This window comes from Protopterus annectens, chromosome 7.part0 (genome assembly GCF_019279795.1).
Source record: "Protopterus annectens isolate FY-2018-M chromosome 7.part0, PAN1.0, whole genome shotgun sequence".
Classification (NCBI taxonomy): domain Eukaryota; kingdom Metazoa; phylum Chordata; order Ceratodontiformes; family Protopteridae; genus Protopterus; species Protopterus annectens.
The window spans coordinates 883,794,844-883,809,013 of record NC_056739.1 but is presented as its reverse complement, the minus strand read 5'-3'; the positions used below and the strand labels follow the sequence as shown (position 1 = coordinate 883,809,013).

The 14,170-nt window shown below is 38.0% G+C and overlaps 1 protein-coding gene across 1 annotated transcript in view; it reads left to right on the top strand.

Moving 5' to 3' along the window:
- ACSBG1 (acyl-CoA synthetase bubblegum family member 1) overlaps nucleotides 1-14,170 on the top strand; it is a 415,596-nt gene that overhangs the window by 305,221 nt on the left and 96,205 nt on the right. The window contains exon 10 of the mRNA XM_044077462.1: nucleotides 904-1,137. Within this exon, the coding sequence (XP_043933397.1) occupies nucleotides 904-1,137 (234 nt within the window). The remainder of the gene's footprint in view (nucleotides 1-903; nucleotides 1,138-14,170) is intronic.

The following is a 14,170-nucleotide window of genomic DNA, read 5'->3' as shown; positions in this document are numbered from 1 at the left end:
TAGTGCTGACCCTGCAGTTCTCCTGATTCATTTGTCAGTATGTAATGTCAGTGGTGCAGTAGAACACCATGCCACTGAACCACATTTTGTTTTCAGCCCCTTTTCAGCAATGACCTGGACCACAGGAACATGGGTAAATGCAGTTTAAATACAGAGTATTTTGTGTATCAAGTTAAGTTCATGTTTTTAGGAGGTGAGAAGAAAAGTACTTAAAATCACTCATGCAAGAAGTAGGGAGAACATGCAAAATCCAACACAGCATTATTGGGGACTAGTCCCCAAATTCTGAAGCTGTGATGTCGAGATCTTACCCCTACACCACCATGCTAACCTAGTCTAGTACTATGTTCTTGACCTGTTTTGGGTAGACTGGAATGCATAGTGCAACAAACCTTGGTCTTTTCTTTGTTAATTAGTATATAAAGCATGTATATTCAGCTGTAGTTCCTAAATATCTTTTAGAAATGGAATGACATCACTGACACTAACTAATCAGTCCATTGAACAAGTGTTACTCATATACAGTAAAACTGCTCTAGAATTCCACTTGATCAGTGCCTTTGTGATATGCAGGAAACATATCAAGGATCAAAGAACTTTTATTGCATAGCTTTAACCTTAGGATAAGTCTTTTTGATTTATGAAATAGAAGTACTCATTCAATGAAGCAAATGCATCTGTAAGACTCCTTAGTGTGTAATGTTTTAATGCAGTTTTGTAACATATTGTGGTAAGATAAGACCAAATAGTTATGCTTATATGCTGTCTGTGTTCAGTTATTTAATACACCTTTCATTTTAATAAGAAAAGAAATGATATCTGAAACAAAATATACATTAAAACTTTTTTTAGAAAAATACCAAGTGCAGTCACATTGATTCATGTTCATCTTTGTCCCATCAGGAATGAAGGCAAGCCACTTCTCTTCATGCTAGCAGATACATTTGTACTTGGGAAAATTCGAAGTGCATTAGGGTTTTCAAACTGCAAGAAATACTTCTCAGGAGCTGCACCGATCACAAGGGAATGTCTTGATTTCTTTCAAGGTCTGAACATTACTCTATATGAAGCATATGGTATGAGTGAGACCACAGGCCCACATTGCATGTCAGGACCTCAGGTTTATAAGTTCCAGAGGTGAAGTACCAAGAATTTCTTTACTTCTCTAAAGTTGTATTTGAAATTGCTACTATAGTCCAGAATGATGTATAAAATCATCTTGTTAATGCTTTACAAATAAAATCAGTTTAAGCCAACATTATTTATATTTTTTTAGGCACTGTCCATTACCATCTTCAGCTTTAACAGTTATTCATTCATTCATTTGTTTGCTTGTTAATTATTTTTTTTTATTTAAAGGCATTTACCAGGGGAGAATAGAGCAGTGATTAATATGGACCAGTTCCAGGCTCAGTCAGGGAGTTAACACAACAGAAAACATACATAACACATGCAATTTCAGCCATATACAAACAAAATGCAACAAAAGATTGGCAGCAATTTCTGTCATGACCCAAAAAATAATACACAAGATACTGGTCTTGACTGGAATCCATTTACTGACTAGAATAGTGCCATAATGTCAGCATCCTCTTTTCAGAGGAGACCAAAGGTAGTATTCATATGGACTAGGAGAAATTTGACCACAGCACCAGGAGACATCCCCTACTCTTTTTTATCAGTGCTGTGGGATCTTTTATGTCCCCCTGAGATACCGGCATCTCAAACAGATGCAATTTCAGTTTAAAATTTTGTACAAATAACAGAATGATGTTTAAATGCAAACATAAGATAATTGGCTTCAACACTTTCCTTCAACAATTGTCTAAGTTGTTAGTGTCATTCTAGGGGGGTCCAGTATGTATAACCTGGCATGAGATGGAAGACATGCCAACATATTTTACAAGAGGTGGCCTGTACATCTTATTCCATGGCTTCCACTTACTGGCAAAGTCTTTACTGCCCCCTTGGTGACTTTTTTTAGGACAAGTCTAACTACTGAGCATCATAACATAGCAGATAAAGGTACCATACCTCTCAACTGTCCAGATTTTTGCATAATGTCCAGACATTTTCTTCATATTCTTGGTCCATTCTTCATAAAATTTGTGGTTTTCTGTCAAATCACTGACTGAAGTCACTAAATAATTACATACATTTGAGTTTCAGACTTCATATCTATCAGAAAAATGCATGCTAGTACAGAGCCTGTTAGTCTATCAACTTTCAAAGTTTATAAGAGCAATATTTAAAATTTGTCCCTATTTTTAGGCCTTTGTCACAGTATTATTTTAGGCTTTGCCTAGATTCCTTGCATTAAGAGGTTGAGAGGTATGACTGAGGTAAAGCAAATTTTAATTCTAACCATGTGTTCATGTTAACAGTACCAGTGTCTTAATAATAAATTGCCGGGCCTTGACGCTGTCCTGTTATTTGAAAACATCCATATCTGTGTTGTAACTAAGCAGATGTGTTGCTAGAAGTTCTGGCACCCAGTGATGTCCACTGATTTGGCACAGAGGAAAAATAGGTCTGTTTCTCAGTCTGGTACAGCTCATATATGATGGACGCCAGGTCTCTTCTTCCTGGTCTATGCTCCTCAACTCCAACTTGAGGAATGAGAAAAATTACTCTTCTTTCCATTTAAACTGTTGTAAAAAGTAGTTACTTACTGTTTACGCCGTACACCGAGCGCTAAAGCATTTAATGTCTGACTGCTAATGTAATACTGTCATTCTGAATGCCAGTAATGTACTGAAAATCGATTGGATCAACATAGCATCTGTTGATCGTGTCCCTTAACACTTTGCACCTGTGGTAGCTACTCACTTGGCCCCACCCTTACTTTGCTTCTGTAACTGAGACTTGGTTTCACTGTAAAAATAGCACTTGATTGTTACCTGCTTTTAGCACATAGTATATAATTCTAGTGATGGTGAACCTATAACAATATGTCAAAGGTGACACACCATGATGTTTTGTGTGACACACCAACGTTCACCAACACCCAAGTTACCAAAGAAATTGCTTTTGCGTTCATTGCTCATGTGAAGTTAACCTGAAAGACTATTTTAGTATACTATCTCAAAAGAGTCTGCAAAGGGCAGTTTTCTCTTCATGGTTACACTTCTGTAAAGGGCAAGTAGTCGTCATTTCCAAGTTTGTGTGTTCTACATTCCTCTCAACTGTCCTTCTTAATTCCTCCTAAAACTGGTGACTTTTTATACTAAATGATAATTAGATTTATAGACTTGTTTTACTTCAGAAAATGTGTATTAATTCACATTCATTTTTTCTGCCAGTGTCTCAAAGTAATAGTAGTTTAAAACTGTCCATGTCTTTATTTGTACATTTGTGCAAGATTCTGTTGAGATGTATCCCTGATGTATTGAGAGCTATGCTGTTTTATTTATTAATTATTTTTGTTTGGGGGAGGGGGCGACACATCAACAGAGTCAAGTTAGGTATTTTCTGAATTTTTAACACGCCGAGCCCAAAAGGTTCACCATCACTGTACTATTCATTCAGATTTGAGATAACTTGGAGGCATTTTGACATTTGTCAGGGATCATATCACCTCTAGGTGATTCCCCAAGACCCAGAAACTGAATTCACTGAACTCCAACTTACCTTTAACAAGAAGAATTATCAATGTATAGCCTGGTATATGAACACAGAACACAGTGAGAGATTCCTATAGATACACTCACTGAACTACCATTAATGAAATGCCTTCATGTTGGGATATTTCAGTTATCCTTTATTTAATTTATTTACCTATATCTCATAAACTTGGTATACTGAAAGATATATGGACCTAATAAACGAAAGCTCCCTAGAACGAATGGTTAATTAGCCCACTAGGAGTCAGAACATACCGGACCTAGTCCTTATTAACATAAACCCCAAGTGTACCCTGTCTATAGTATTTCTCTCATTGTTCAACTTGAACAACAGATTAATAATATTCTTCTTTAAAGCTGCAAATGTCACCACTGCTAACAATTCTGAAGTTAAGGAGCTTGAACATGCAGACCTACATAAAGTTTGTCATGAGCTCTCTAAGTTCAATTCCAATTTCTCCAGCCGTCATGTAGCTTCAACTGTTGCTTATGCAGGTGATTTATTTCTGTTTCTGCTCCATAAGTGTATATAACATGCAGTCCCCACTATAACCAAATATAATGGAACATTAAAACATAATTTGGTGGTCCACAGTATAAATAAGTACTTTAACAAAATACAAACCTTCTAAAGCTATCCACATTGAAGATTCTACCAAAAAAGGACAACAAGGATTTAAAAATGACCATCAGGAAGGCCAAACCAAAACATATATTAAAACTAGCATCAGAAGCCAAGAATACCTACAGATGTTTCTTCTTTAAACACATTAGAAAATTTAAAAATAATACCCATTTATATTTAGACCTAGTTCTAAATACATGCACTGACCCTAAAGGTATATGTAATTTAACTTGCAGGTAGTAAAGTGATCATTTTATTTCATAAAAGGTCACTGAAATTCCACAAATCACCGAGTCCCTAAGATCACCATGGTGCATATTTTGGCTGCACTTTCTAAAACTAGTAATACCACTTGCATGGGCCCAGACAATTTACCTGGATGCCTAATAAATTGCACCAAACATGCCTTCACTGAGCCCTCTTGTTCTCGCTTAACTAAAGCCTAGCAGCAAATTATGTCCCTGAAATATGAAAAACAGGTTTTCTATTGCTCCTTCACAAATGGGGCCATATCATACACCATGGGAACTTTAGTCCCATCAGCCTAAATACCCTAATCTGGAAGGCCATGGTATGTATTATCTCTGACTTCATAAACTATGATGTTCAAAACCTCATATAACTAAACCCACAACAGTCTAGTTTTGTTTCAGATATTTCTTGTCTACTTAATTTAGTAAATTTCATTAAAAAGGTCACAAAAGCAGTGGAGGAGTCATTCAGTTTATTTCTTATATTTGGGTCTGGTCAAGGCTGGTGATACCATATCTCACACTGGCATTGAAAATAAAGTAAAAGACCTCAAGGTCGATCCTTACATGGTTAGATATATTGACTGAAAGCTAGAATCCACATAATTAAGGTGTAAGGTGCCTCTTCTGAAAGTAACTATCAAATAATAATAATAATAATAATAATAATAATAATTATTATTATTATTATTATTATGTAACTACTTAAGGCTCAGTGCTGGGACCCCTCCTTTAATATTTTGACCTCTGTACCCATAAACCCAGTCCTGTGGCTAACCAAATTTGCCAAGGAATGTAAGCTGGCTGTGATTATTTGTTCCCCAGATGTAAAATCACTGCAGTAAGAACTATTCCTTACAAATGAATGGTGTACAGGAAAACAAAAGGCTTAAACTGAATGAAAGAAAGTGCAGCATTGTTATGTTTGGTAAACACCCCTCATCAACAACTTATATAATTAGTACTTCACTTCAAGTGGGCAATTTTAGGTAGGCAATTCCCTTTTCTTTAGCTACTGTGTAGAAGTAGTAATCAGAAGTTCTTTTTCTTTAGCCAAAGTAACTCCTAAAGGAATCTCATCCAGGACAACAAAGTTAAAATCCCTCTATACCCAGCCCTAATTAGATCAGCTGCACAGTACAATGCTCCTTTCAGAGTGTACTTAGCCAGACATATAATGCAACTGGCAAAGCACTAAATGTTTCTGAACAAAACGATTATGGGCCTAACCCACCACTAGCTACCAAGGTAGGTTTGAAGTCCTATCAAATTACTCTGTCTCTCTTAGGCTCCTATGAGAAGATCTAGGTCTTGCTTTCCATGCTATGAAAGATTACAACCTGCTGGATCTCTTGTATCACCATACGACAAACAGTTTCAACAAATACTAAAAAAAAACCCAAATCTAACCATCCATTGATACATAAATAAAGCACACTGGAAAGACAAATTTATTATGCAATGGCTAACCCTTTACCAGAAAAAAATGCCTTTATATGTAAACACAGTAACCCTCATGTATTTCAAGAAGAACCTGGATGGCTGGATTGGTATCTGCAAATTCATCACTGGATGGACATGTTTTGCCCTCCTGCAAATTTGTTGTGTATTTTGAAGAAGGTTATCAGCAAGGAAGTGTTTCATCTCCTATTTTGTATGATCGTATGACCTAATATGATTAAAAAAATACAAGTCATCCAACAAAGTATTTATAAATTTGAACAATCAAGAACAAAAATGCTGTGAAAACTATTGTTCCTCAGTTCATGGTGTTTAATAAACAATTAAATATTTTCATCTCCAGTATTGTAAGACTTCTTTGTAATAAATTCAAAAATTCACCATTGCATTTATACAGGTACATCAACACATCAAATGACCAACGTCCCCCATTACATTCAATAAACCACTTAAAATACTATTGCACTCTAAAAATTAATAGATATGTATAAACCCATATGGTGCAACACCACTACTCTATCACTTCCTCTCACAAGGGGAAAGAGCATCAGTTTCACTTGACAGACAGATACAATCCAATTCACAGTTAAAAACTCAGCAACTATGCAGAATAGTGACTCTCTATCACAAGTTGAGACCCAACATTGGAAGTTCTGATTATCCAAAACATCAACTGCAAATAAAACAAACACTAAATTTCAAAACTCTCTGTCATACTAGAAGTATTATATAGGGGGTCTTGCCACATTACTCCTCTGTGATATGAGGGGAGGGGTTTACTTCCACATCCATCCTACTTATTTGCATGGACTTGTTCATTGGTTCATAGGTTCATAGGTAGGTACTAGGCTATTGGCCCTAGGGCCTAGCCAAAAAGGTACCCTGGCTTTAGCCACTGTTGAACAGAGCCACAGAGGTGATCCCCGGGGTGAATTTCCTATTTCCCATCCAATGATCAAGATTTTTCTTGAAGAGTGCTAATGAGGAGCTTTGTATGATATAGATAGGTAGTTTGTTCCAGAGTATGGGAAGTCTCTGGGGCAGGAATCTATCCCTCCAGCATATTCTGTTTATTGTGGTGACAAGGTTTAGGTCCCTAGAGCATGTAGCTCAGAGGGATTGGGCTTTCTTTAAGTGGAGCATGTCCAGCAGCTCTGGGTTTGACATAGCTTTGTATGTTAGGCCAAGTTCGCCTCTGAGTAGGCCATATGCGACGGAGTAAAGCTGGAGTTTTTTGAGACGGTCTGCATAGGGCATCTGTTTGAGGCCAGTAATCCTCTTTGTGAGGTATTTCTGCGGCCAGTTGTTGTAGATGTTGTGTGAGGTACATACCAAAAAAGGGGCATTGTACTCTATAATAGGTCGAATGAGTGATGAGTAGAGGGGAACAATGACCTCTTTTTTTCCTGGATGAGAATCCTTTTGTGATGAGATGTGCCACAGAGAAGGATTTTCTGACTACTGTGGTAATGTGATTATCAAAGGAGAGACTACTGTCCACCTGTGTCCCAAGGTCTTTTATCACACTTTCGGTGTTAAGTAAACTACCACCTATGTGGTAGCTCATGGGTATGGAGTTTTTATCAAAGGGGATGATAATGCACTTTTTGGCATTGAGCTTGAGGCTATGGCTTTGACACCAGGCATCTGTCTCATTGAGGCCCTTTTGTAGAATAGCCACATCGTTAGGAGTTTCGATTATGGCTCCTAGTTTGCAGTCATCTGTGAACTTCATTAGCCAAAGACCTTCTGTGTTAGCCCTTATTTCAGAAAAGTAGATACTAAACAGGAAAGGACCCAGGACTGAATCCTGTGGTACTCCACTTGTCGCTGGTCTGAAGTCGGATTTGGAGTCTGCTACTTTCACAGTGTGGGTTCTTTCAGTGAGCCAGTTGGCAACCCATCTTGTGACATAAGGATTTATACCTAGTTTAGTGAGTTTATCTATAATTCCAGAGTGGGGGATGGTGTCGAAAGCCTTGGTGAGAGCTAGATAGGCTGTGTGAACCACCTTACCCTCGTCTACGACTTTGATGAATGCTTCAAAGAAATCTATCAGATTTAGGAGATATGATCTGCCTTTTACAAATCCGAACTAGGTGGGGTCCAGAGTTTGGAGATTACCAATGTCTTTGCTTATAAGTTCCATGATGATACATTCCATGGCCTTGCAGACCAGGCTCGTTAGGCTAATGGGGCCGTAGTTCCCGGGGTCTGTGGTGGCTTCCCCTTTGTGGAGTGGGATAACTGTCGCTGTGCACCATTCAGTGGGCACAAAGCCTGAGGTGAGGCTATGATTGAACTTGGTGCTTAGGTGGGTGCCAGTTCATTCTGTAGTTTGCATAGAACACAGCCTGGGATGTTGTCAGGTCCCATGAATGCTGTGTTTTTGACTTTGGAGACTGTAGTTTTTACCTGTGCAGCCATGATTACAGGAACTTTCTATTATTCCAGTATAGAGATGGGCCTTTTAGGGGTTGAGAGGGGGGTAAAGACAGCACTGAACCTATCTGCCAGGATGTTGGCAATATAAGTTGGTTCTGTATATTTAGTGTCATTGTTCTGTAACTCAGAGCAGATCTGAGTGTTGCCATTGAGATTCTTGACATAACTATAGAATGCTTTTTGGTTGTCTTTAGAATCAGTGGCAATTTTGTTTTTGTAACTAGCTTTGGAAGATTTTTGAAGGATCTCAGCTTCTTACTGAGCCTGATCAGAGAGTTCCTCCAATCATGGGATTTTACTCCTTTTTGCAACAGTTTCTTTCTTCTGTTGTAGAGTTTGTTTATGGCAGAGGACCACCAGATTGGCTACCTTTTTTTTGGAGGATAGCATCTTGGTTCTGTTAGGGATAGAATGATCCATGCACTTGTGTAAGTGCTTATAAAGTGCATTTGTGTAGAATTCAGCAGGGTGTCGTGAGGTTTGCCACTTCTGTCTTAGAAGCATGAAGTTGGCTTTGGAGAAATTTTTTACGGTGGTTACCCTAATGGGGGGGATGGGGGTGGGATGTGGATGCCTAGGGTGATTAGCTTGTGGTCGGATCTGACCAATGAGGAATTGACCTCTGGTGTGGAACACCAGTCACCCATGTTGGTAATGACCAGGTCTAGGATATTGCTGCCCCTGGTGGGGGTGTGGATAAGTTGATCCAAGGCATTTGAATTTATGAATTCCAGAAAACGTTGAGCAAAAGAGTTGGCACATGAGTAGTTTTCCCAGTTAATGGTGGGGTAGTTGAAATTGCCCATTATTAGGATGTTGGGTTGTACCCTAATATTTTCCAGTGTATCAAAAAATGAGGAGTGGAAATCCTGGGGCATGGTGGGAGATCTGTAGCAAGTTACAATTTGGATTGTGGTCTTGCCCACAGTTAGTTGCACTTGGATAATCTCAGATCCATTATGCTGAGCAACTAGCCTGGAGGTGTGGATATCCTTAATGAATATGGACACACCTCCACCTTTAGTGTTTCGGTCCAGGTTAGGTGGCCGAAAGGTGTGGTATGAATTATAGCCTGGTAATGCAGGGGGTGCTCTCTAGAGCCTTGAACCAGGTCTGTGTCACTGCACATATGTTGATGTTCTCCATTTTAAGGAGTGCCTCGAGTGAATGCATTTTGAGGTTTAGATTTCTAGCATTGAGTAGCATTACCCTCTGATTTTGCTTGCTTGTACCTGTTACGGTGGTAAATTTGTCATTTGAACCTTGCCTAAAAATGGCACTATAGGGGTGGCAAGAGCCTTAGCCAGCATCTGAAATCCCAAGGGCGACAGGTGCAGGCCATCAAAGCATCGTGGTCTGTCGACCATGTCATCCCAGGCAGACAGATACTGGATCCTTTTAGAATGACACCAGAAGCTTAGCCAATTGTTGAAGTCATTTATTTTGTCCTTGTACTGTGGTATCATTCTGGGTGATGGCAGGATGCTACTCAGGGCTAGGGTCATACCTGCCTGAGCTACAAGATCAGAGAGCTCCTCCATGTCTCTTTTCATGTAGCTCAGGGAGGTATGTCTCAAATAATTCACACCAACATGACCAATGACAGAGTCATATTTGTACTTGTTGTGGAGTGACCTGAGTGCATGCATTATGTGGTGGACCCTGGCACCCAACAGGCAGCTGACAGTAACTTTCTCCTTGTTTAGCCTGGTGAGTGGAACATCAGTGTGCCTGACTATAGAGTCACCTATGACTAGAGTGTTGGGTACGTTGTTATGCCTTGTGGGCTGTGTGTCATTTGGGTTGTGTTGGGGGGGTGGAGGTTGCTTGTGTTTCTGCTTTGGAGGTGTCTGTTGCTTGAACAGATTTTTATTGAAAGCCTCCGTGAATGTAGGTGTGTGTTTTGTGTTTCTATGTGTGTGTGTTTTGGTGGTGTAGGTTTTGAGGGACTATGTGATGAGTGTGGTGTGGTGCAAGTGTTTACCTTCTCCTCTTGACTGTTTAGTCCAGTCTTGGGTGAAGAGAACTTTGCTTTCAGTTTGGCTATATAAGTGCATCTCTCACAGGTTGTAGTGTTGGGTGGTAGGAGGACAGGGTTGTCTTTACATGAGACAATTGCTGCATTGCCCCAAGATGCCCAGATTCATCAGGTAGACAGAAGAAAACAGAGAGCTGACCCTTAGACATGCCTGGATAGGTGCTTATTTATTAAGTACTTAAAACTGTTTTCCTCTAGACAAATGAGGAAAGTTGAGTGCTGTAATAATTTGTAGCTTATTTAGTGCTTACAACTAGTTCTGAACAAGTGCTTAGCTCAAAGAAACGGATTTGAGTGCTAAAACTAAAAAACTGGCTAGTTCTAAGGGAAAATTTGAAGAGCACACTTTATGGCTCCGTGAATAGTTTAACCCTAGCTAAGCAGCGATGTATAAAGTGTATTTTTTTTAATATAACAGTAGCAAATGAGCAAACTGATTTAAACAAATTAACTAATTAACCAATAAAAAGCTCTCACTTTACCTCAGAACAGAGGTGATAATCTGAGGAGCTGTAAACTTAGAGTTACCGTATATTCACCCACATTCACACTTTTAGTTCTGCTATGCTGAGATTCCCAATTTCTCTTCTTGGAATTTCAGCAGACACTCTTGTACAGATATCCACACTTACCCCTTTGTCACAACAGTGGTATGCACAGAAGCATAGCTCGAGCATATTTACACATGTGGATAAACAAATTATTAATGCAGTCACTAGGATGGATGACATGAGAGACATGCTTATGTTACAAAAATAGAAATGCACTTGAGAATACTGTACTTTAGCCCTGGACTCTATGAAGCCTTTTACTTAACCTGTTACCATTACAGTTTTAGTGCATGAATGATGCAGGATCACATAGTGACTAATTGACTATCACTAATGTTACGAACACAGTTGATGTAAAAGTAACACAGTGTATGTGTGCACTTTGTAATTTAGACAAGGATGAGTTCAAATGATCTAGTCTGAAAGGAACACTTTCATACCATACCACTGAACTTTATTTAAGGTACTTTATGTATTAAGGTATTTATTTATGCATTTGTTAACAAGGAGAATGGCTTGGGACAGACAACCTTTTTCAGCTCCAGTCTTCAGACTACAATATGTTTTCTTTTCCAGCTAAGATACACAACCATTTTGAAAGATGCAAAATTATTTAGAAAAGAGAAAATAATCCCCCCCCAAAAAAGGTGTTCAACACTAAAAAATGTCCTATCTACCATTCCACAGTCTCTACAAAGATCACTATAGCAACTACAAAACTAACTAAACCCCAGCTTGTATAATCTCCTATTTAGCACCCAGTGAGGCAGGTTATGTAGTATCTGGATGCACATGCATTACTAAACAAAGACACAGCATTTTAAGTGGCAGAGAGGTCCTGGTTTATGTAAATAGTGCACTACAAATACATACTATCTATATTTATTGACTTAATAAAAGATAATCTAACTTTCATCTTTTGATTGGAGTTTATCAGACACTTATATCAGCAAATCAGTTTGATGGCATGAGGGAAGAACTGTCTGTAATACTTATAAAAATAGCAGGTAGCATAAATTTCCCATAAAAACACTATTGCTGGGCAAGGAAGAAGGTGAATGGATGCAGGAAATTATGGAGGTTTTAATGTCTGACAGGCACCTACAGCACATTAGTAATATACTCTACCTAGGGTGTATGCCTTGCTTGATGTGTTTATACTGCAAGAAGAGAGGAGGACTTGAGAATACTGTTCTTTACCCCCCATCTGAGACTCGTGATATTAGATGTAAAATGCAGTCTAAATTAGGAAACATGAATCAGCAAGAATGCAGATTATTTATGGAAAAATGCAATCTTAAGTGAATTGAAAAAGAAGATCAGGGAACAGAACTGGAATGACCTGCTAAATAGTTTATAATTAAATAATGCATCTGAGGTATTTATGCAAAGTTTGAACATGTTAGATAGCTAGTTTAGAGACTATAACTTTAAATGCCAATTAACCAGGAAGCTGCAGGTCATGTGGTATACTTTTTTCTAGAGTGCTCACTCTAATTAAAGAGCTTGTTGAGGTTAGTCACCATGAACAGTGTCTCTGCACTTTTTATTCACCATTCTGTATTCTGTTTCCTAAAACTTACTTAGAGATGAACTCTGAGTCTTCTGCAAAGCAGTATCCGAGGCATTCTGTTGAAAAGTCTATGCATGGATCACATTGCAAAACCAGATTAGGGAATACAGTATTAAAATGAATATTAGTGTTAGAAAATAGGTGACTAATATATTACGAAACAATTTCTAAGATCATGAAATAAACTTATCCTTAAAGTCCTACCTAATAGTCAGAATTAGTCAGATTGTTAATGTCCTTCAAAACTAATCTTGAATACATATATATATATATATATATATATATATATATATATATCTGTGTGTGTGTGTGTGTGTGTGTGTGTGTGTGTGTGTGTGTGTGTGTGTGTGTGTGTGTGTGTATATATATATATATATATATATATATATATATACACACACACACACACACACATACATACATACATATGGGTAAACTGATAAATATTGAATGACCTAAAGATCGTTTATTAAGTCGACTAAAAAAGGTCAACTTTGTAAACAGTGACGTGCTACTATGCATGCGCCAAGCAAAAATTTCAGTGATGCAAACAGACTAAAAAACAAACTACTTAATCATCATTTTTTTCAGGTTGCAAGCCCCCCTGGATCGCCATATGGGGGCTGCTCACTCCACACCACCTACTAATGATATACTAACTCTGAGACTGCACAAACTCAGAGAAAGGACATATTTTCCTACCCAAAGAATTGCGCAGTCTTGCACACCTATTGATCATCTGTTTAGTTGATCAAATTTTGTTGGCTAAACAGATGCCCATCTAAGGTAGATTCGATCAGCTTCACTAGACCTATATATATATATATATATATATATATATATATATATATACATTTAGATATATGAGTGTATTAGCAATAGTTTAACTAAAGCAGTGTTGATGCTCACACTGTGAAACAAAATACACTGAATGCACATTGACTTGAATGTACACTAAAATATAGTTTATTTTTAGAAGGGGCAAGCCTCTCTGTACTACCATGTGGGGGACTGTACACCCTACACCCCCTGCTATTTATATATACCAACATCAGGGTCACACCGGTGGGGGAAAAGGGAAACCTCCCTAAGCCCCATTGTCACACCTTCTCATAATACTATTATTCTCTTTATATTTATTCTTTTTCTGCATCTTCTAGTTTAATTTCTGAGTTCATATGTCATTCTTCCATGTCTGCCCTCAGCTGTAACACGTAAATCTGTTTTTTTTTCTTTTGTTCCTTTTTTTAAGTTGTTTATTCTTTTTTTGTTTTTCCTGTATTTCTTTTTGTTTTTCCTGTATTTCTTCTACAGGTGGAGTGCTTTCACCAATATCACCCAGTCCTTGTTTTTAAATACTGTTTTTTCTTTTTCTTTCATTCCTTCTTTTTTATCTAGTAGTGGTCAGTGGACCCACATGTCATATGTTTCCTAATATAGTTCTTTGCACCATATCACTACACTTATACAAAAGTACATATTTGTTTGAGTCATGTTGCACTAAAATGGCCTTATGTTCCACAGAATGCACATAGGTTGCTCTGCATGCTTAATAATTCCCTTTGCTCCTGCAAACCAAATGGCATTTGGTACAAGGTATAAT